Below are 21,730 nucleotides of genomic sequence, written 5' to 3' on the forward strand. Positions count from 1 at the left end.
TGCTATCGAGAGTTGCACTAAAATTTCATCTTGTGCAGATGACTGGCTGGAAGAATGCTGCGGGTGGCATATGCCCAGTAAGTATTTAGGGACATGTAACGTAGGTAATGTAACAACGGAAGGGAAGGCAGTTGACCATACATATCGGTAGAGGGAAGATCATATCCTCTCCTAAAGAAGTGCTTTGTACATTGGCAATTCTCTGTAGACCTTTTTGTGTAGCTTGGCCTTGTGCATTTGAAGTGTGTATGAGAGTGTCAAGGGAACAAAGCACAAATATTAGGTTAAATTTCACCAGACATATAATATATTTTCCTGAAAATAAATGCAGTGAAAAAACGGGGGTTGGGGGGGGGGGAGGAGGGGAGTGTCAGAGAAGGAGAGATTCTTTGCCCTGCTCTGTTCATTTTGGTGGCACAAAGAACAGAAAACCATCTATAGAAACACAACCACAGAAGCTAGTTCCTGGCACCAGCCTTGACAGGCATGTTGGGGTGTGAAGGAGATATGGCCTATGACGACTGTTGCTAGCTGATGCAGCTCAGAGTAGCCAAGATGACCAGGCTGGGGACCAGGAAGAAAATGAGGGAGCCGTTCAACACTATTTCACCCTTGCCACTGATATGTCAAAACGTAATGGTTGAAACATTAATTTCCCTTATTGTAATTTAGTAATTGTACCAAGGGGAGAAAAATGTGTTAACAAAACAAATTTTACTACAAGTTTACAGATCGGTCAATTAATGCATATCCAACTGGAAGATTAATAACCGAAAATCACACCTTTTGTTCAGCTGTTGCTGCTCCTTCCTCTTCCTGGATGCTTGTCCTTGGCTTGCTCTCTTCAGGAGTTTTCCAACTCATCTTTTTCATGCTGACAGGCACAGAGGTTTTAGGTTCTTCTACTGTTGGCTTGCTGGTCTCTTCTAAAGCTTTCTGATATGCTGTTAATAATGTTTGCTCTTCAGTATGGACAGAACTTCGTGTTTTTGGTTTCAGAGTTTCTTTGTCACTCTGTTTTCCCACTTTGTTTACAGACTCCTGAACATAAGATTTAGTCTTTACTTCTGTTGTAGTTTCTGTGCGACTTCCATTGGCTTCAACTTTCCCAGTTTCTCCTTTCAAATATGAGGTAACAGAATCCTTACATTGGTCAGGACTACAAAAGATAAATACACAATCACACAATGTTCAAATCACTTTCAGAAATCCTAAGCAATTAGCTTGCTGTCAAGATGCCTATATTCTCAGTTTGTACTTTTGAAAAACAGAGAAGTTAAGATTTAAATTCAATACATGAACATCAAGCTATTTAATATTGCTATACTGGATGCACCCATTTCTGCTTCACTGCTCTCCCTTGTAAAGACATTGAGAATCAGGTCACGTTTTTATTCCAAGTCCTTTCCAGTTATAGAGGGGGAAAAAAGAGGAATAAGGACCACCAACATGGTCTTATAAACATATGAGATATATATGTACCTGACACTTCTGCTACTCTTTGCTAGTGATTGCTACTCACTACCCTGAAATTTCTGCCTGTATATGGCCCTATATCCCAAGATATCACTGATGCTCAAATAATTAGCTCTTTTCTGAGAAAACCACAAAGATGGTAAATAAACTCTATCAAGTTGCTAATGAAATGGAATAAATATCCTGCTAACAAGACATTTTTAAATACTCTGCCCATAATTTATTTAATCAGATACAATATCACCTGAATTAGATATATTTCTGAATGAATCCAATTTATTTCTGGCCAAATCACATCAATATTAGAACATTCGCATTGGAGTATGAATTTAAATTCATCACTTAAATTTTACACCCCCTGAAGTCAAATGCAGAACTCCCAATGACTTTAATGAGAGATAATCTAGCCCTTAATAAACATCTCAATACAATTTAAGCCAATCCTCATGTAGCATAAATTGGTGTTGCTCCCCTGAAGGCAATGGAGCTCTGTTGTTTTATACCAGCTGTGGATATTTTTTTATCCTTAAATTGATATAATTAATAAAAAGTGCAAATCAAGAACACTGAATCTAGCCTAAATATCAGTTTGAGGAGCTTGGCTAATACACTGGGCAAGAGCTGCAGAAACTCCTTCCAACCCACCACCGCATATGAAATATCATGCATGGGACTACAAAGTCTTTCAAGAAATAAGACTATGAGGCTACGTCTATGTTGCAATGTATTTCAGAATAAGATACGCAATTTGAACTATGCAAATTGTGTATATTATTTCGATGCTATTTCAAAATAGCTTATTTCATCTTTTTTCGCTGCTATAAAGAAACGTCCCTTACTCCTTGTGGAATGAGGTTTACAGGGACATCAGAATAGTGAGCCCAAAATAACAGATTTGCTGTTAACATGTGGGATAGCTATTTTGGGATACTTCTGTATCTCGAAATAGCATTGCAGTGTAGACGTAGCCCGAATGTCCTTGGTTGGACAATGCAACTGACCCTTGGAAAGCAGAGAATTTCTTGTGCCCCACTTTTAAGCTGATGTGGTAAGCTGATGACACAAAAGTTATTTTATATAAGTATCTTATTTATAAGACTAATTACAATCCTGAAGAATTTGGGGTATGGAAAAGATTAACATGATAAAACAAAGATATACGAGCAAGAGGAAAAGAGATACATGGAGTGGTGTGGGAAAGGATTCTGCTTTTATAAAGTATTTATTTATAGTTTCCCCATAGTTCATATTCTTCTTCTGCATTAATTTAATTGATTTAAAATAAAAATTAATCTACTTTAAAATATGAAACAGAAATATAATCAACTACACTGGAAACAGCTAGCTCTGAAACAGACACATTATCAATCCATTATTTCAGAGACACTTATAGGTCAAATCTACATTAATTAATTTATTGTACTGTTGTTGTTATTATAGGAGTAGTAGTAGCAGCAGTATCCACACTGTGCTAAGTGCCGTCCCTGTCACAAAGAGCTTACTGTTTAAGATTTCTTGTTCACTGTGAAGAATTGTTTAGAAAAGGATGCAGGATACCCATGTTTCTACAAATTATGACAATGCAACAAAGAAAATGACAAACACGCAGTGAAGACAGGTTGAAGGGAAACTCCAAAAAGTGCACTTGTTGCATGGCAGCCTGGGAGCTTTACACCTTTTGTTCAGAAAGTGAACTAGAGAGTACTAGAGTAGGATGAACAAATTAGCAAAGTAGCACATGGTAGGATGAATACATTTTTCTGGGATTGTACTCTGAAGTATATTACACACTGAACCTCTCTAGTCCGGCACCATCCATGTTCCAGCATGATTTTAGTTCGCTGGATGTCCACTTATCATGGATGTGGCCAAGTTTCTCATAGTCCCATAAAGTTTGTTGACAGCCACGAGTCCTGGCTCTCAATGTTCTGTGCTGTTATTTAGCTCTAAATGTCTTCTAAGAGCCCAGGAAGCAGTGGAAGTATTGCTAATGCTGCTAGATAATATTGACCTCCTGTGGTTCAGCGCCGGTCAGATCCTAAGGGGACTAGAGAGACTCAAGCTGTATCGCAGGCTGGAGTATTATTAGTCTTGAATCTTTCTGTATGGTAGAGGAAATGTCATGAACAGGGCTCGACAAACAATGTAATCTACTTGCCCGTGGCGAGTAGATTACACCCTGGAAGAGCCGGCGCAGAGTGATCTGCGCATACGCAGAACGATCTGCACATGCACAGAGCGCAGAACCGCGTGGCTGGCGAGCGGGGCTTGCTGCTTCTTGGCAAGCCCTGGTCATGAATATAGTGTTTCCTTCTATGGTGTTTCTGCATAAATGGCAATGGCTTTGCACCCCACCCCCTCAAAATCTGTAAGTCTTTGGAGATCTGAAGCAGGCAGATGACATCCATGTGGAGGCCCCTTTCCCTTGCACAGCTACCCAGGGATACGAACACTGTTTGTCTTACATTCCTCACTAGAAAAGCAGGCCAACTGACTTGTGACTTAACTGAGTTGTGGAAGGGAATCCATGAGAGCAGAGCACAGACACAAAATCATTTGCAGATGTGGAAGGAAGTACCAGGTAGGAGACATTAATAAACAAACAATAAGCTATCCACAATTAAGAGAATGTCTGCACTGGAGACGAAAGTATAATTTCTAGCGTGGGCAAACATATGCATGTTCAGGCCCATTAATGGATTAACTGCCTTGGGTGATACAAAAAGGCCTGGGACTCACAGCAGCAGCTGGTGTCCCTGGCCCTTTAAGTTGCCACCAGACAGAGGTGCAGCACTCCCTGGGCAGCGCTGAGGGCTGCGGGGAAGGGGGGAAGAAAGTGGGCCACAATCCGGGCAGCACTGAGGGCAGACTGCCCGTCTCCTGCCTCTTCCACTGAGTCCTCTCTCATTCAGGGGGTGCAGAACTGAACCCCTCACTGTGTCCAGGGGCCCAGTGAGGCTGTGGCTTCCACTACACATGTTAGCTATGATCAAGGCAGTCTGCTAAAATAGCAGAGCATTCATTCCAGTGGAATGGGCTAACCAACCAAGTCTGTGCCTGTTTGAAACCATAGTTACATATTAGGGTGGCTAATCTCTCCTGATACCTATGCTACCATGCTAAACTGGTACTTTTAGCATGCTTGCTTGGAAACTGGAAATGACACCTCCAGCTCCACTACAGACACACCCTCTGTTAATTTTTTTTTCAGCATTGTAATAATACAGACATAGTATCTTAAAATAAGACACACAGTACAGTGACTATTTTAATTTTTAACTTTTAATTTTCACTTTCTGTCATTGAAACAATTAATGAAGTTCTGGATTGCTGTGAGGATGCTTAAGCCCATTGTTTGCTATCATTTAAAACTACTATTATATTTTACAAATTATTTCAGTGTTGGCTTTTGATATTTAGTTGAGAGTTCAGAAATGATTTTTTAAGTTACCCTAATTTTAAAGCTGTCTGTGGGAAAGAAGCATAGTTGTAAGATATGTATTTGGGCTCATCTAGACTAAGTGGAAGATTCGAAAGGGGATATGCAAATTCTGTAGGAATTTGCGTATCTTCTTCCAATCTCACTTTCAAAAGTAGCGCTTCGAACATGAAAGTAATCAAGATGCATTTTGGCAACCCTCCCTATTTCGAAAAGCCGCTTTTCCTGAAAAAAATGAGGTTTCTGAAAAAGGGTGGGGGTTGCCGAAAAAACCTGCGTCTTGATTACTTTCACTTTCAAGTGAGATTGGAATCTTTCAAATCTTCTGCATAGTCTAGATAAGCCCTTAATCGTGTGATCAGTTCACATAACTAACTTTCTGAGCGTTTCCCGTGGCTTCAATAGGCTTTGGATCAGGCCTTTATAGAAAATATAATCTACATGTAACAGAAGATGTGTTATCTGACCCAAATGATAGTGGATATTTTTGTTAACAAGTGTACTTTCTTGGACGTTGCCGATAGTGTTCCAGACTTGGGTAAGAAATGTAAATAAATGTAAACAAGCTTTGAGCTTGTTAAATAATTTCAGAGGGCTTTTTAAAATAAATCTAACATTTGGAGATGAAAATAACATGAAAGTTATTTGTTTGAAGACAAACATACACGTTCCAGATCCTTACCTATCATCTAGTCGATCTAGTAGTTCACCACTTATTCTGCGCCCAGGTGTTGGTGGTTCAACATGAACACTTGATGCCTCACTCTGCCAACCTGTAATTGAAGACATTTCCTGTTCTGCTTGCTGAACATCTTTTAGAATAGACCACACTTTTTCTTCCGTCATCTCCTCAGACTCAACTCCTTCTTCAAGGTGAATGTCCTCAAACAGAGATTTAAGCTTTTCTTCTGTCATCTCCTCATCAGTACCAGACTTTTCTCTCTTATGCTGTTCACTTCTGACTCCTGTTTGACTAGTCTCTTCACTCTGTACTTGTTTTGAATACTTAGCATCTTTTTTTATCCCAGCATAACTACCAAGATACCGAGGATAATCGTTCAGATCCACTTCCTCCAAATGGCTCTGGCCTACAGACATATCTTTTGGTGTTCTTTCTTTAGGTACTGAGGTATCAGGTTTGCTGTCTTCCAGCGAAGTGTCTTCTTCAAGCACCACGGGAGGTCCTGCTGCTGTCCCATCTATATTTCCCTGGGAAGTCACTAACACATCACTCAGTCTACTAGGAGTTCTAAGGGGTGACTCTATACTAGAGAGCTCACTAAAGAAATCATCTTGATGGAAAGGGGTGGGTGGCACGAAGCACAACCCAGTGGGAGTTTCCAGTTCCACTTGGACGGTGGGATAACCTAAGGAAGACAGTACATTGGGACTGACTGGAATGAAATACATAAGCAAACATGTAAAATGATTGATGAATTATAGAAAATATGAAAATGAGATGTAGCCATTTAAGTATGAATGTAAATTTGTTAAATTTACTGGTTTATCCTAAATGTATGCAACATAAATTAGAGTAGCTAAAATGGCTAGCTGCCAAAATGGCAGCTGCTACTGCTTTTGACTTCAGAAATCAACAGCCTGCACAAATTTGGATGAAATATTTTGCAGCCACTTTAACATTGTATAGGCACAACATACTGACTCCTGAGCAAGCAAAGAGAATAAACATGGATAGAGTTGGTTATTCTTTTATATCTAACATGGTAGTTTGTTGCCAAATTATGTAACACACACGTACACTCTGTTTTGGTTCATGCAAATTTGATGCGTATATTCTAAAGAAAGAAACTGATCATGTGTGTGTGTGTGTGTGCATGCATGGGGGGAATATTGGTTGCAAATATCTATGTCTACACATTTTTAATATCCTACTTTTAAAAATGACATAGTACTTATAATAGAGTGCACTAGTATATGCCAATTTAATCATCGTGCCACAAGAATGGAATTGTTAAGGAACAAAGAATAGGAATGAATATCAGTGTGGCTTGGAAAATATAGTAAAATTTAAAATGCAGCAGAATAAAATCTAAAAAGAAGGGACCAGCAGAAGGATTACAGAACACAAAGGCTAAAGGGAAGAATCTATATAAATATTTCTGGTACAGTAAAGTTATATAGATGAGAGGATTGTAGTGAGTAAGGAGATCTTGGTGATCTTGGAGACTGAGGAGATCTTGGTGACATAGGTACAATCAGAAACACTGATCAAATAAAGAGAGAAAAGAACAGGTAAGTAATGAAAACATGGGAAAATCATTCTCAAGGATTAGGCTGAATACATACAAATGAATGACAATGAGATGTAAAACTTACACTAGAGTAAATAAATATTAGACTGAATATCCTAGAAAAGGAAGATGCTTTGGGGTTAATTTGACATTTAGGAAGACACATCAACAGGATTTTTTCTGAATCAGCTGAGAGAAAGGTAAAGAGCAGTCTGGTCTTGATGAGGAAAGGAAATTCGAGGAAGGAGAGGAGAAGAGAAGAGGAGAGACAGAAAACAACGGTGGGGAAGCGACTGTTGAGAAGCATATTTTCTTCATAAAAACACTGCTTCTACGATTAAAAGGTGCAAACATCTCAGTGGAACTTTCTTAAAATGTCAACAGAAAAGTATTTCTGTAATGCAATGATTCAATGACCAGTGCTGCTGCTTAATAATAGAGCACATTAAACTTACAGTTTAATAATCAGATAATCCCAATATAATGCAGGAAGTTCAAGACATCAATACATATTTGAAGAAAATATATACAAAAGAGGATGCTTTGTACATAAGAACTGAATTAAAGACAGATGGGGTTTTAAATCAGAGAAGAGGTAACCAATGCCACTAGTGTATCTTAAAGATATTTTAGAAAAAGAAATAGCAGTAATTAGTGGCTTCACAGGACCAATGCAAAGTATACATTTGCTAATTGCCATTCTGCTGTATTATCAGAACATCATTTGTCCTGCAATTCTCGATTTACAATATCTAGCTCAAATTACTCTATTATCTTATATGGCTGTAGGTGAAAACTATTATAAGTTTTACTTACATAAAATTGTTATTTTTCTCTTGGAAATATTAAGTACTCAGATTTATGTAGCCATTATATGGTTGGGAAATTATTATTTAATTTCTTAAATGTCTCAAGTATGAATTATGAATAAATTCGTTTCCCCAAAGCTGCATATTAGTAAGTTGCAAATTCTTTTAGTGATTACTAAATGATATTATTTCTTTTTAGAACAAGATTTCCTAATGACTAGTGTATGGAGATGAGACTGAAGGACACCTATTTTTCTGGTAGTGTAGGGGACAGTACACTATCATCTACATTACAAGCACTTTTTAATGCATGAGAAACTAATGTGTCTGATAATTAATTTTTGTGTGCATGTTTCTGGATCAGGCCCTTATTTTTGGAGACATAAGCTGACAAACTGAAAGTTGAAATATTATACAAATGTGTATTAGAGTTCTGCATTGTATAATATATGTTTGACATTATTAAAAAACCATAAATCGACTCTAATTAACATAATTGTGGTTTTAAAAAGCAAAAACCTTTAAAATGAAAAGAAATGAATTATTCCTTCACAATTTACTGTCTTTTGAGAAAAGATCTATTTATAAGATATTTTTCTGTATTACTGGGCATATTATTAAAATAAAGTTGAACACAAAATTCAATTACCATCAATGGGATCATGAAAAACGTTATTTTCATCTGCAAAACTTCTGGTGCCTGATATATTTCCATAATCAAATATTGGTCCTTCCAACAGGGTCACAATATCTATTCGGTTAATTTTTGTCAATACAGAGGTTAAGGCATCAGCTGGAAAATATAATGAGTTACAGGTTAGAAAAATTTCAGAAAAAAAATTCAGTCAAATTTGAGCAATGTAACTGTTTGCTACACTTTCAATCATATTGGATTAATTAAAAGGTGCTGAGACATATACTGCTCCTCAATACTTTTGTTTGGCTCTGAAAAATTTTATTTAAAAAATTGAAAGTAGGAATAAGAGATCCTCCGGAAAAGGGCTTTATTCCGGAGGATCGCGCCAGTCTAGACGCTTTTTTTCCGGCTTTTCCCCCGCGGATTTCCCTATTCTGACTTACCTGATTTGCATCCCTTTTCCGGAATTTGTGGCCAGTCTAGATGTAGCCTCTGTGAAGCACTGCCACTTTGAAGTACCCTCTCTCCCCTCCCCCTTTGCTGCCTCTATATAATAGAGGCAGCAATGAGGGGTGGGGAGCGACTAGTCGACTTGACTATACAATAAGAATTTGCTTATCAGATAGTTGACTAGTCCTTAACATCCTTAGTCCAGCTCAGCTCAAACAAGGATTGGGCTGGTGGAAAAGTCCCTCTGGTGCATCTGCATCCTTTGCAGAGGGCTAAAGGTTATGCTAGAGCAGGGGTGAGGAACCTTTTTTGGATCAGGGGTCGCTGACCCACAGAAAAATCAGTCAGGGGGCCGCACATAAGTGAAAAGCAAAATAAGAAAAACCCTTACGGACATAGGGCAGAAATATAGCAGAAAATATTATTTCATGAGTGCTATTTAGAAAAAGCTTTTTGTGTTTTCATAATCATGTCCAAATAATCAAGACACACCTTTTAGACTCTGAAGCAGAAAGACACTTCCCACATCCCCCTTGCACACAACAGCATAGGGGGGCTCAAAGCTAGCAGATTTTGTGTGCTCCACGCTCACAGGAGGGCAGCAGATGGGGAGGGGGGACTGGAGAACCAGCGGAGGCTCCCCAATGCTGTGAGGGAGCCCTGAGCCTTGGGGGGCTGGAACCAAGCAAGCTGGGGACTGCATCCCACCCCCAGGCCTTAGGTCCCCCAACTCTGTGCTAGAGGGCGACTGGCAGAATCACACCTCTCCAGGCTTCCTGGTCAAATTCAAACATTGTGGGGGAGGGGAAAGGCTCAGTATAATAATGGCTGAAAGAATGGCAACAAGAGGGTTCAGAATCTTCTCTTCCACCTCTTTTGGGGATTCTGTCCCACTGACACACGTGGAGCACCTGAGGGTACATGCTGAGTACTTATAAACAGGACACATTCATCAGCAGTTTTCCTGACAAAACTAGTGAAAAAAGATAGTCGAAAACTTAAAGAAAAATTATCCCCATTCCTTCTCCTATGCCTGGAGAATAATAGGTGTTCAGAAGATGGCTCAGGCTCATAACATGTTGTAGCTCACCAGGACAGCTAAGAGGCTGAAATAAAGAAGGAATGTACAGGTTGGAAGATGATACTGAGGACACTGTTGTCCCACTATGAAGGCCAAGAACTGAAGATCTAGCATTGCTCTTCCAGTATGCAACAATTACGAAGTAATCACATAAACAGACACAGCAATTACCAGGTAAATACCTATTTATGATTTTTGAGCCCTGATAAAAATGTAAAAATAGAGCAGAAAATGTTATTTCATGAGTGCTATCTAGAAAAAGCTTTTTGTGTTTTCATAATCATGTCCAAATAATCAAGACACACCTTTTAGAATATGGAAACATATGAAGTTGTGTATAATTTATAAATAACAACAACTGCTCTGAACTTACTTGTAGCATTTTTCCCATCTCTGGTAACCCATTTTTTTAATAACATGAAACTCTGAGCAATCAGAGAATTTGGGTTTTCTACACGAATTTGATTAATTTCATCCACAGAAAAATTCAGTTCTCTTGCCAGTTCTATAAATCAAGAAAAAATATACTATTGTCATCATATCAGTCTCATCTTCTCAATTCTATAAAAGTAACAGCTTTATTAGGTCACACAGTTGAATTAAGGTAAAAAAAAATCTGACGCAGAGTTTATAATTAATGTATGAGATAATTATAACCAAGGTTCGTTATACCATATCTTGTAATCATATCTCTGTTAGATATTATATCAAATATATATCTCACTGTAAGGTAAAAATTGTAAATGAAATCTCTGCAAAGGTTACCTCATTCCTATTGATTTTTAAAACCTTGTATGCTGTAATACCTGATATCTAGATATTTGCTAATACACCTATCTCTTCGCATACACTACATTTACTGATACATGATGACACAGCACAACTAGCTAAATTTATGAGATGAGTTGACTTGTGCTGCTGGACAGCAGGACTGTACAAATACTGTTATGGGCCTCATTCTCAGAGGTGTCTGAACACCTGGAACTGTTGCTGAAGTCATTCGGAGCTTCTAGAGCTCAGTGCTTTGGAAAATCAGGACACAGGAAATGCAACAGTGTATCTGAAAAGGGTCCAGCCAACAAATTCCCAACCTTCTAAACTCATCTGTGGCAACTATTCCCAGGATTTAAGGAGAATAAGATACTTGCACCATTTTAAACCAATATGAACTCCACGTTTGTGAGATGGAGAGCATCACCAATAATGTGCACAGAATCTACAACTCCTGGGCTACGTCTAGACTGCAAGTCTCTTTTGAAAGAGGCTTTTTCGAAAGATTCTTTTGAAAAAGCTTCTTTCGAAAAAGAGCATCTAGACTGCAATCTCTTCTTTCGAAAAAGTGAGCTGCTTTTTCGAAAGAGAGCACCCAGGCAGTCTGGATGCTCTCTTTCGAAAAAGCCCTGTTTGCATTCAAGAACGCCTTTTTTCGAAAGAGCACTTTCAAAAAAAGGCATTCTTCCTCGTGAAATGAGGAGCACCGCCGTCGAAAGAAAAGCCACGTTCTTTCGATTTAATTTCGAAAGAACGCGGCTGTAGTCTAGATGCAGGTGAAGTTTTTTCGAAAAAAGTCTACTTTTTTCAAAAAAAACCTGCAGTCTAGACACAGCCCAAGTGACTTATATGAGAACTGAAGGTGTTCAGCTCCTGGTTTGATCAAGTCCATAAAAAACTTGTGGTATGTTACTATAAAAGGTGATTTGCAAAATTAATTGCTATTTTCAATTTTAGCCTGATGTCATAAAACTTACCTGTCCAGCTAAGTCCCAGATGATCAGCTACAATTGCCATCCTTATGTCTGTTCGTTCACATGGACTCTGTGGACCTGTGATTTACAATTTCTCGATTAAAAAGATTTTGTAGAGAAACTTGCGATACTGGACAGTAGTTTATTATATTTTAATTTTACCAAGTTGCTGGGATTCAGATTTCATATTAAAATGACTGTGTCATCTTAATAACCAACCAAATAATTTTCATTACAGATTTTATATTTTCACCTGTATAAAGCCAATGTCAAACTACATGATGTTGTAGTATAATGAAACCAAACATGCTGACTGCTGGACTATACACAAGTTGTTCAATTACTGGTGAAAAACACCAAGGTGAGATTAACACCTACTATCTCTACTCTGACAGAATGAAATTTGCTGTCACAAAATAAATCTTTCAAATCCTGAATTACATCAATGACTTTGGCATGCTTCCCTCGCTGTCTACAATATAGAATTTGTTTAAAGGAAGAAAGAAGAGTATAAGACAGCACATACGGATGACAATGACAGAATGAGAACTACAGTAAGTCACTTCACAGGCAATCACAACAGTTCATGCACTAGGATCAACAAGTTGAAAGTTTTACAAACTAGGCTTGATCTCCACGAGGTGAGCCATGAGAGCTCCAGAAACCTGACTGCCTTCATTCTCACCAGTCCTCTTATTTCTCCTCCTCTCACTGTCGACCTTTTCAATCTTTGATTTTAAGGATGCTGCCTCTGTTCTCATATCTCTAGCAGACTTCGATGTAATGGAAGGCTGGTAAACTTGAGTTGCTTCTGACAATGATGTATTTCTTGATGAACTGTCTTCATCATCAGACACCTCTGAGTGCATCTTTTTCTCTTCATCAGATAGACGATCCGCAAGCTTTAATGTCTCACCACTAATTCCCTTAAAATATTCAATAGAATGTTTACATACCTCCCTAAGATGATTTTTCCTTACTTTAACTGTCGTCATTGTGATGGAGGTAGATCTTACCTTTACCGGTAATTTGGAAGGAAGCTGTTTGATTTTTCCTTTCTCTAACTGCTCTTGCTTTTGCATCATAGGTGTTTTCCTAGATATAGCTAGATTATTCCTGGGTGTATTTTTTACTGGAATTTTAGATCTTAGTTCTAGACACGGAGAAGAATTATTTTGTTTTATTTTGTCAGGTTTACTAGCCTGTCTTACTTTACTTGCTGTACTTTTTTGGACATTATTTTGTGGGAACACTTCTCTTACTGAACTGGCCTTTATGGGAAGCTTTGATTTTGCTCTACTCCCTACTAACTCTCTTGGCCTTTGCTGCTGTCCATGTACTTTTTGCTTATCTCTTAATCTGTGTCCTTGTGTTGCCCCTGTCCCTTTTCCTGAAACGCTTTCCATTTGATTAACTTTCTGAATGCAACACTTAGGTTCACAATGTTCCGATAGCTCAGCACTACAAATAACATTATTTGTATGGCTAGAATATGAGTCCAAATTGTTGTTGTTATTAAAATTATCTTTTTGAAAATCAAGTGTTTCTTTTTGCTTACAACTTGTCTGGCTAGTAGCTGAACTTGTAATCCCTGCTACAATTTCATTTTCTAATCCCTGACCACTGGGCATCGCAGCTTCTAGCTTATCTGTCACTTCTCCAGGGCCATCTTTCTTCAGAGTCATTGTGGAAGCAGAAATTCCCATTTTAATAGGTGTGCGCAATTTGGGATCAACTTTGGAAGTGTTAACAGTTGTCGATGATTTCTCCAGAGAGTTACTACCAAGTGTGGCTTCCATACAATCTCCACTGGCCTGGATGATGGGCTTATGTTCAACTGCTGTTGTTTCTATTTGTCTCTCTAAGTTTGTTTCTACAATGCAGTCCCCTGACTGTGGTTGTGTGATGGCAGTTACTGTACTTTTATCCCCTTCCCCCTTGTCCCCTGACTTCCCTTCAGAAGTATGCTCACCAATCTGAAAAAATTGGAGTCTTTCTTCAACAAAATCCCTCTTGCTCATGTCAATTGCACCACTGCGAGTCATCTCAAACATCTTCCCTTCATGAAACGGGAAGGGATTGGGCTCACTAGTTGGAGTACTTTCATCTGTAGGAGTTCTGGCTGGAGTTGTATCAGGTGTCGTTGCTTGTGATCTATCTTCTACTGCCAGACCAAACGGCTTAGCCTCATCATCCCTTGATTTAGTTTCAAACACTTCATCATCTCCTCGATTATTGGACCATGGATCAAAATCTAGACTTTTGGTAGCTACCGTTTTAAAAGGCGTTGCAAATTCTTCATCTACTTTGTAGCTGAAATATGAATCAGGAAACACAGTTCTGTCGGGGTGCCTGCCTTCCAAGGTGAAAAACTGTGCACCTGACTTTTGCTCAGTATTATCTGCATTCTTTTCAGAACCTGGACCTTTTGAAAGTGTCTTATCTTCTTCAGCGCCTACCTTTCCCTCCTCCTCAATAACTTCAAGCTTACTTTGGCTAAAGCAACGATCAGTCTGTTTTAAAATGCCCTCTGTTGTCCAAATATCCTTTTTGGTTTCTACTGCCGGACCTGCAAGTTTAGAATCACTCTCAGTTAAACCATCATCTTCATCTTGTAAATCATACCCATCAAGAGAGTCAATTTCAGTTGCATCTGTATCATGAGAGAATTCTGCAGTGGTTGCTATGGAACACTCTGTGACAGACTGATCATTAGTACCATTTTGTGCTACATCATTCTGGGGTGACTCAAGACCAATGTCAAACTCATTAGGTTTTCCAGAACTGGGGTGCCCTAACTCTTTTTGGTTCTGACTCTTGTCAGAAACTTTATGTTCTGAGGCTTCTTTCTGGTCATCTTCAACTTCTTTTAATTTAAAAGTATACTTTTTTAATGGAACTGGTTGATAGAGTGATTCATCATCACTAGAGTCACTGACATCTGCTTCTGGTGGCACAGGGGAAGGTGGCTGTACTCTTATGACTGGTTCAGCCAATTGACATTTGTCATATTCATCTTGCAGATTAACTTCTATCATCTCCATTTCACTCTCAGGGGAATAACAATGCTTCTTTTCTGATTCAGCTTGATCAGCATCTAATGGTGGAGGAGGTGGGAATTCAATGTAGGCAACTCTGTTACTTTTGGGTTTTTTGTTAGAGTCTTTGTTTGTATTATTAAGCAACAGTTTCTCAATTTTTGGAGTGTCCACTGCTGTGTGTTTTACAGAGGTTGACTTAGTCTCTGCTTCCTCTTCTGATTCCTCAGAAACCTCAGGTATGGGACTGGGCTTGCCTGGTATGTAAGCTATTAGTGAGTCGGGTGTTTTAGAGGTAAACTCATAACTCACTTCCTCTGAGCTGGGTGTTTCTGGAGTTAAGGGGCTTTTCCCAGAACTATCTATAAAGGACACTTGTTCTAGTGTGTCATCTTCTGGACTACCTTGTGGAGAAGGTGGCTGTTTTTGCTGTCTAGCTGTATAAAATGTTCCCCTAGTCTCTTGTATTGTCTTACTTTCCTGACTTACAATTTTTTTTACATTTCCCTGTTGCACCTCCTTTTCATACTGCTTTCCTACTTGAACGAAACTGACATAAACTGGCAAAGTCTTTATCTCTTTCACTCCCTCATTATTTACTAAAGGTGCAACTTTATTCAAGTATTCATTGGGACTATGGTCAAATAGCTCACTTGAAGGAGATTCTTTTCCAGTACTATAGTCTAAAGAATCAGGTGATTTGCTAGGGGATATTTCAGTGTCCTCCATAGGAGGACTTAACACTATGGAACCTTGTTGCTTGATAACTTTAGTGACTTTTGAATGTTTTATTTTTTCATCTTCTACACAATCAAATTCTCTCTTATCTTGCTCCTTAACTGTAGTTGATTTGGACACTTTAGCTGACAGTTCATATACTGAGTTTTTTGACTGATTATAAACAACATCAAGAATGGTAGGAGATGACATTCTTTTCTCTTCAACAATTCTGACTGGAATGTGGGATACAGTCAGTTCCTTCTTCTTTGAAGTTTTCTCTGTCATTTCAGTGGTGTGTTCCCCTTCTCTGACAACAAACTCTCTGTATAAAACCTTTTTGGAAGGAGATTTTACAGTCATTTCCTTCTCCTTTGAATGAAATCCATTTGTTGGAGATTTGTGTTCACTCTCTGTCACAGTGGTAATTTCACTTTTTTTGTTAGTTTTAGTCTCAGCATGGTCAGCATGGCTTTCTTTCACTATATCTTGAACAAGTACATGAGAAAGTTTTTCTTTTTGTGTTTTATAGTTAGAAGCTCCTGGACTTTCCCATGTTCGATAGATTTTTTTGTCCCAACATCCCTTAGCTGTTAAGTCTGAGCCATATGCCAAGTCTTTAGCTTGCTGTTCAGAAGAATATTCCAGAAGACTTTTACGTGATGTGTCAGTGATCTGTTTCTGTACCTCAGAAGCACATATGTCTTCTATAACTTTTCCTTTACCTTGGATATTATCCTCTTTTAATTTCATGAAAGTAAATTCTTTTTGCAATGATGCATTTCTTTCTGTCAGATCTATTTGCTTTGGGATCTTTTCTCTTGAATAAAACTGATACACTGGTAGTTTGCTTTCTTGTAATTTTTTTACTGGAATTTTGGATTGACTATCTTGCTTTTTTTCTTCCTGAGATAGATCTTTAGTTCCTGGACTTATACTTTGTTCAAATTTAAGTCTAATGGAATTAAGCTTGGATTGTTTTAGCTGAAAACCAGTCTGTGAAGCTTCAGTTGTTTTACTTTGCTGAGCATTTCCTTTGTGTTCAATAGTTTGTTTATAGTCCCCTGTTTGTTGAACAAGAATCTTTCTTTCAGGACTGCTGGGCAAACTAGCTGCTTTTCTGTCATTGGTTTTTGAAGAACACTTTCCATCAAGTCCATACTGCCGCACTTTACTCCAATCATCACTCAATGTCACTATTTCAGTGAGCAATACTTTTTCAGGGCTGCTGCTGGCAGAGCTATGACTAGAATGCATTTCTTTGCCATTTTTTTTATGTTGCTTTTTTTCTGGTGATTGTAGCTCATCATTCAACTTTTCTGTTTTGTCCCGAAAAAACTGTGATACTTCAGTCAGTTTTTCTTCTGCCTCCTTAACAGTCCTGTCCACCCTGTCTTCATACATCATCTTTTCTCTACCTCTGTCTAATCTGTCCTCAGTAAAGCGCATCCACATGGCATGTTTTGGACTACTAACATCTCCAGTGTAGTGCAACACTGTCACTTTATCATAATGATCATCTTTAGACATTTTACCTACACCATTTTCAGACACATCTTTATAGATTTTGGAGAGAATTTCTTTTTTGGGGGCAGTGGCTACTTTTTCTCTGCTTCGTTTATCAGACCCCTGTAACTCTGAACTAAGGGGTAGAGTAAGGTCAGTAACTGACTCAGTATCGGAATGAGACACATCTAGCTTTTCTGAAAGAAGCATTTTCTCAGCAAACCTGTAAGATTCCCCTCTTAATTCTGACAACTCATCATCATGATATTCTATTGAGTGTTGACTCAAGAGCTTCAGCGTTTTGTAAGAGTCATCAGACATGAGTTGAGCAGAACTAGGGCGACTGTCTTCTTCCTGTGACACAGGAGTGTTTACTCTAGAAGATTCCAGATAAGAAGGAAGTGACTCTTCACCTGTTAGTTCCTCTTCTTCTTGCTGACCTTGTTCATCAGAACAAGGAAGAGCATTGTGTTTTTCCAAACCTTTTAAGTTAAAATCTCCTCGTGGTGAGTCTTTCTGATATACATACATTTCTTTTTCTGGATGCTTTTTTGTTTCTCTAATAACGACTTCAGTAGGTTCAGCTTGATTACCTTTTTCAATATGGACCTCTATTATACGCTCCAGTTTGGGTTTCATTTTGCTGTCCTTCTCTGCTTGTTGTGATGAAGTTTCAGCAGACTTGCTAACATCTGATGTTACTGATGATTTATGTTCAAACAGACCTGCCAGTTCTTTGGAAGGGTCACGTCCTGATTGAAAGGCTTTCATTATATCATGAACAGACATTGTTTCCTCAATGCTTTCTGAGTTACTTTCAGTGCATGGAGGTTTATGATAAACCATTCTTGTTGTAGTAGTGATGTGAGTTTCTTCTTTCACCCGGACACCTTTGCTGAGAACACACTTGTGGTCATCATCTTCACTACTGTTGGTTTTCATTTGAAACGCTTTAACCTTTTCCTTAATAGAACCAGTAGGTTTTTGTTCCAACTCCATTAAAGTAAGTGCAGGTTTCAATGCTGGTAGCTCTGCTGCTTGCTGCTCTGGAATCTCTTCTGATGATGGTTCGTAGCTGCGGATAACATGAACTACTTCAGTCCTTGTTTCTGTTATAACAGGAGGGATGGGTACATCATGGAAAAGTGGTTTTGGCCCTGTACTTTCAGCACTTTGTGGTGCTGAAGGTGTTTTTTCACTTCTTGTTTCAAATCCACTGTCGGACAAAGGACTTTTATCTTGGTCATGTTGAGAAAAATCATCTGGCGATTCTAAAATGGTATCTGTTCCAAAAAAGGAATCTGTAATTTTATATAATTCTTTTTCTGAAGTAGAAGGCCTCATGGAGGCTGGAGGCATTTTAAGTTTATGTTCCTGTAAAGCAATTGCTGGTTTTAAAATGCGTTTTTGTCTTTCTTCATCTTTTTTTCCCTCTTCAAATTTGTACTTTATGTTTGCCAATGAACTACTGCCAATATCATTTGTCAAATAATCAATTACTTTAGTCAAATTGTAATCCTTTTCAGACACAGCTTTAGCTTTAATTTGCACTTTTTCTGGAATAGGGTGGCATGTTATAGCCTGCTGCCTTGCTTCATCAATCTCCTCCCCACTGAACTCTACCCACTCATCTTCAGATAAGTGTCCTTTATCACTTTTTGACACTATGGTTGAACCTTTATTTTCTAAACATACGTCTTTTTTCAGTATCTCACTAACTTTTACCAAGTCCTCTTTTACTTTCTCAACAATTTTAAAGGGCTCTTCATCATCAATTCTACCCTCTTTTGTTAGTTCAGGTTGGAATGGCTTGTCCTCCGTTACATCTGTCTGCAATATTGCAGTCATCCTTATTAGGTCCTCTTTCATTTCAGCAACATCTTTCAATATCTCCTGACTGGAGGATAAAGAAGATGGTGTAGACAATTTAAGAGCAGAGGGGGCTAAAAACAAGGACGATTTAATAGGAGATGACGTTCGGTTAAAGTGAGGCTGTGTACGCGCGTCTGTAGTCAATGTTTTAATTGGTGATAGTAATGCAGCTGCTGATTTTGTAATTGAAGACTCTGGAAGCTTCTTTAGTGCTGGTTCAGATAAAACATTGACTAGAGAATATACTGGCACTGTTATTGTTGATGATGTTACTGATGAGGTAGTTGCAGATATAGATCCAAAAGATGTATATAATGCACCTGCAGAAGGAGTTCTTATTGACTGAAATGCAGATGGTGTTGAAGAGGCAAATGCCCTGAGTGGAGAAAATGGCATTGTAGTAGGGGTTGGAAACCCTTTCTCAACAGTATCAGCAGCTGCATTAGCAACACAGCTTGCAGAATTTGTAACTGCAGAGATCTTGTCTTGAAATGTAGCTGCAGCTTTTGACGCACTGGCAGAGGATGGATATTTCAGCGGTGACACAGATCCATTAACCAAAGCTGCATCTGTTGTCCCAGGTATATGTTTCACAGGTGATGAGAGAGATGAAGTCATCATGACTTTAGATGGTGAAACAGCATCAACTGCTGACTTGGCAGGAGACACCACTGACTTTAAAGGTGAAGTTAAAAGTGGTGATGCTGATGTGATGATAGACTTAAATGGCAAACTGGAAGAATACATGTTAATGTTCGACTTGGGGGATGCTGGAGGTGTCATGGTGATGGATGATCTCTCCAAAAGAGACCCGGCTGTAGTCACTGGAGATGTCCGAGAAGGAAATGTTGAAGCAGGTGCCATCCCTTTCAAATTAGGGGCTTCCGTTACTGCAGGAGCTCTGACAAAAGAACCAGAGGACACTTGGCTATTATATGGAGGCTGTGATACAACTGTTTTTATTGGCGAAGAGATTGTCCGAAATGATCTAATTGGAGATGCTACATCACTAACAGATTTAACTGAAGAAGTAGTAGAAGCTCCTAACGTGGATTTGATTGGAGAAGCAGAAGAAACAGACCATATTGATTTTAATGGGGAAGCTGAAGGAGTATTGGATGAAGAGCTTGACAGGGAAGTGAAGCCTGATTTGGTTTGCCCAGGCACTGTAATTGGGGCAGTTGTCCATGACTGATACGGTCTTGTAGAAAAGAATGGCTTGTATGAATAAGTAGCAGGTAGGGATCTTGTTGCTCCTGCACTCCGTTCAACTGTTTCTTAAAGTTTTAAATCAAAATCAAACGTAAAAAATCAACAAAAATGATTGAAAAACAGAGAGACCAGAGAAGAAAATTGGTCAGTAAACGTTGTAATATTACAAAGATCAAGTACAATTTTTTTGTATGAATTAGAATGAAATAGGCAAAAGGGACAATTTAAAATGAAAAATAGGAATGAATCATACAATTATGAAGGATACAAAATAAAAAGCAACATGAAACGAAAGACAGTAAGCACACACTGCAACCAAATCTGCAAACAATGGGAAACAGAAAATACAAAAGGAGGAATCCATAATGGTAAAAATAATAAGCACAACCAAAATTCTTCTCTTACTTCCTTATTGACTTTCTGTTGAGCTAGTTTTTGAAATATTAATATCTGTTCCATTTTGCCTGTACTGATATGTCTTAGCTTTTTGCAATTATTGGAATTATCCTTTTAGTAATTTCTATTCTATCCTTAATAGTATGGTTAAACAACATATTTTGTACCTATATAAAACAATATATACTTGTGTAGAATGACATTAAATAGCTAAAATCCTTCTTGAAAACCACTCAAAACTATTTCATGCAGAATCCAAAATACCTTCAAGTGACAGGCAATTGATGTGCAAACTGTGAAGCAACTGGAATAAATTCAAATCTTTATCTCCCATGCACAATTCATATATGCTTCACGCTCACAAAGCCAATAAGAGCAAGAATTTTTCTGAGTCAAGGGTTAAAAAATAAATAAAAAGGAACCTTTTGCACTTTTTTCATGCAATATTCCTTTTGCTTGGACAAATTAAAGTAAAACTTTAAATGAAATGATTGTAAGAAGCATTTGTCATACATGAACAATGGAAAACATGATTATGATAAATGTGAGCAAGCAAAGCAACTCAAAACACTTTATTCATGCACAATATAAACATTTCAAAACAAGCAAATGGAGTAATACATTTTATAAGCTGTATTATGCACAACATGTAAACTTTACAAATATTTTCATAAGAGGCATTTAAAAGAAGAGTACACTTTTTCTACAAGATGTAGTGTCTTGCTCCTTTTGAGGCGATTTCTCGTATGAGCTCAAATAAATGCCTGTTCAACTTTACATTTCTCAGAAGGTAAAATTAGAAAAATACTCAAAGAACAATACATAAGATCTGGCCAGGACAAATCTGTTAACTGCGAGCATCCCCAAAAATCCCTGGTGTATTCACAGGCATTGCAAACCCTAGGTTTTGGTCACTAGCTCTAGGTACCAATCAAGAGGGCAGTATTTATGGGAATGACACTACAGCTTCCATATCCTCTGATATAGCAATAACATTTAGAGAGTTCTTCCACAAATAACAAACAATTTTTTGGCACAAACTGTTACTTGGTGTTAGAAACGGAACTACAATATTCAAACAGTCTATTTCGCACACCTTT

At 38.2% G+C, this 21,730-nt stretch overlaps 1 protein-coding gene across 33 annotated transcripts in view; it reads right to left on the minus strand.

The window, feature by feature from the left end:
* The window catches only part of ANK3 (ankyrin 3), a 639,900-nt gene that overhangs the window by 33,264 nt on the left and 584,906 nt on the right, over window positions 1-21,730 (minus strand). For 22 of the 33 annotated variants that reach the window (XM_089780092.1, XM_089780089.1, XM_089780088.1 and 19 more), the window contains 6 exons: window positions 13,862-20,299; window positions 11,893-11,967; window positions 10,518-10,649; window positions 8,626-8,769; window positions 5,598-6,282; window positions 784-1,159 (listed from right to left, as the gene is read on the minus strand). In XM_089780092.1, coding sequence (XP_089636218.1) covers window positions 784-1,159; window positions 5,598-6,282; window positions 8,626-8,769; window positions 10,518-10,649; window positions 11,893-11,967; window positions 13,862-20,299 — 7,850 coding nt within the window. The remainder of the gene's footprint in view (window positions 1-783; window positions 1,160-5,597; window positions 6,283-8,625; window positions 8,770-10,517; window positions 10,650-11,892; window positions 11,968-13,861; window positions 20,300-21,730) is intronic. The other 11 variants (XM_089780100.1, XM_089780097.1, XM_089780098.1 and 8 more) reach the window with 2 other exon arrangements.

Source organism: Pelodiscus sinensis, chromosome 8 (assembly GCF_052426305.1).
Source record: "Pelodiscus sinensis isolate ZL-2025 chromosome 8, ASM5242630v1, whole genome shotgun sequence".
Taxonomy (NCBI): Eukaryota; Metazoa; Chordata; order Testudines; family Trionychidae; genus Pelodiscus; species Pelodiscus sinensis.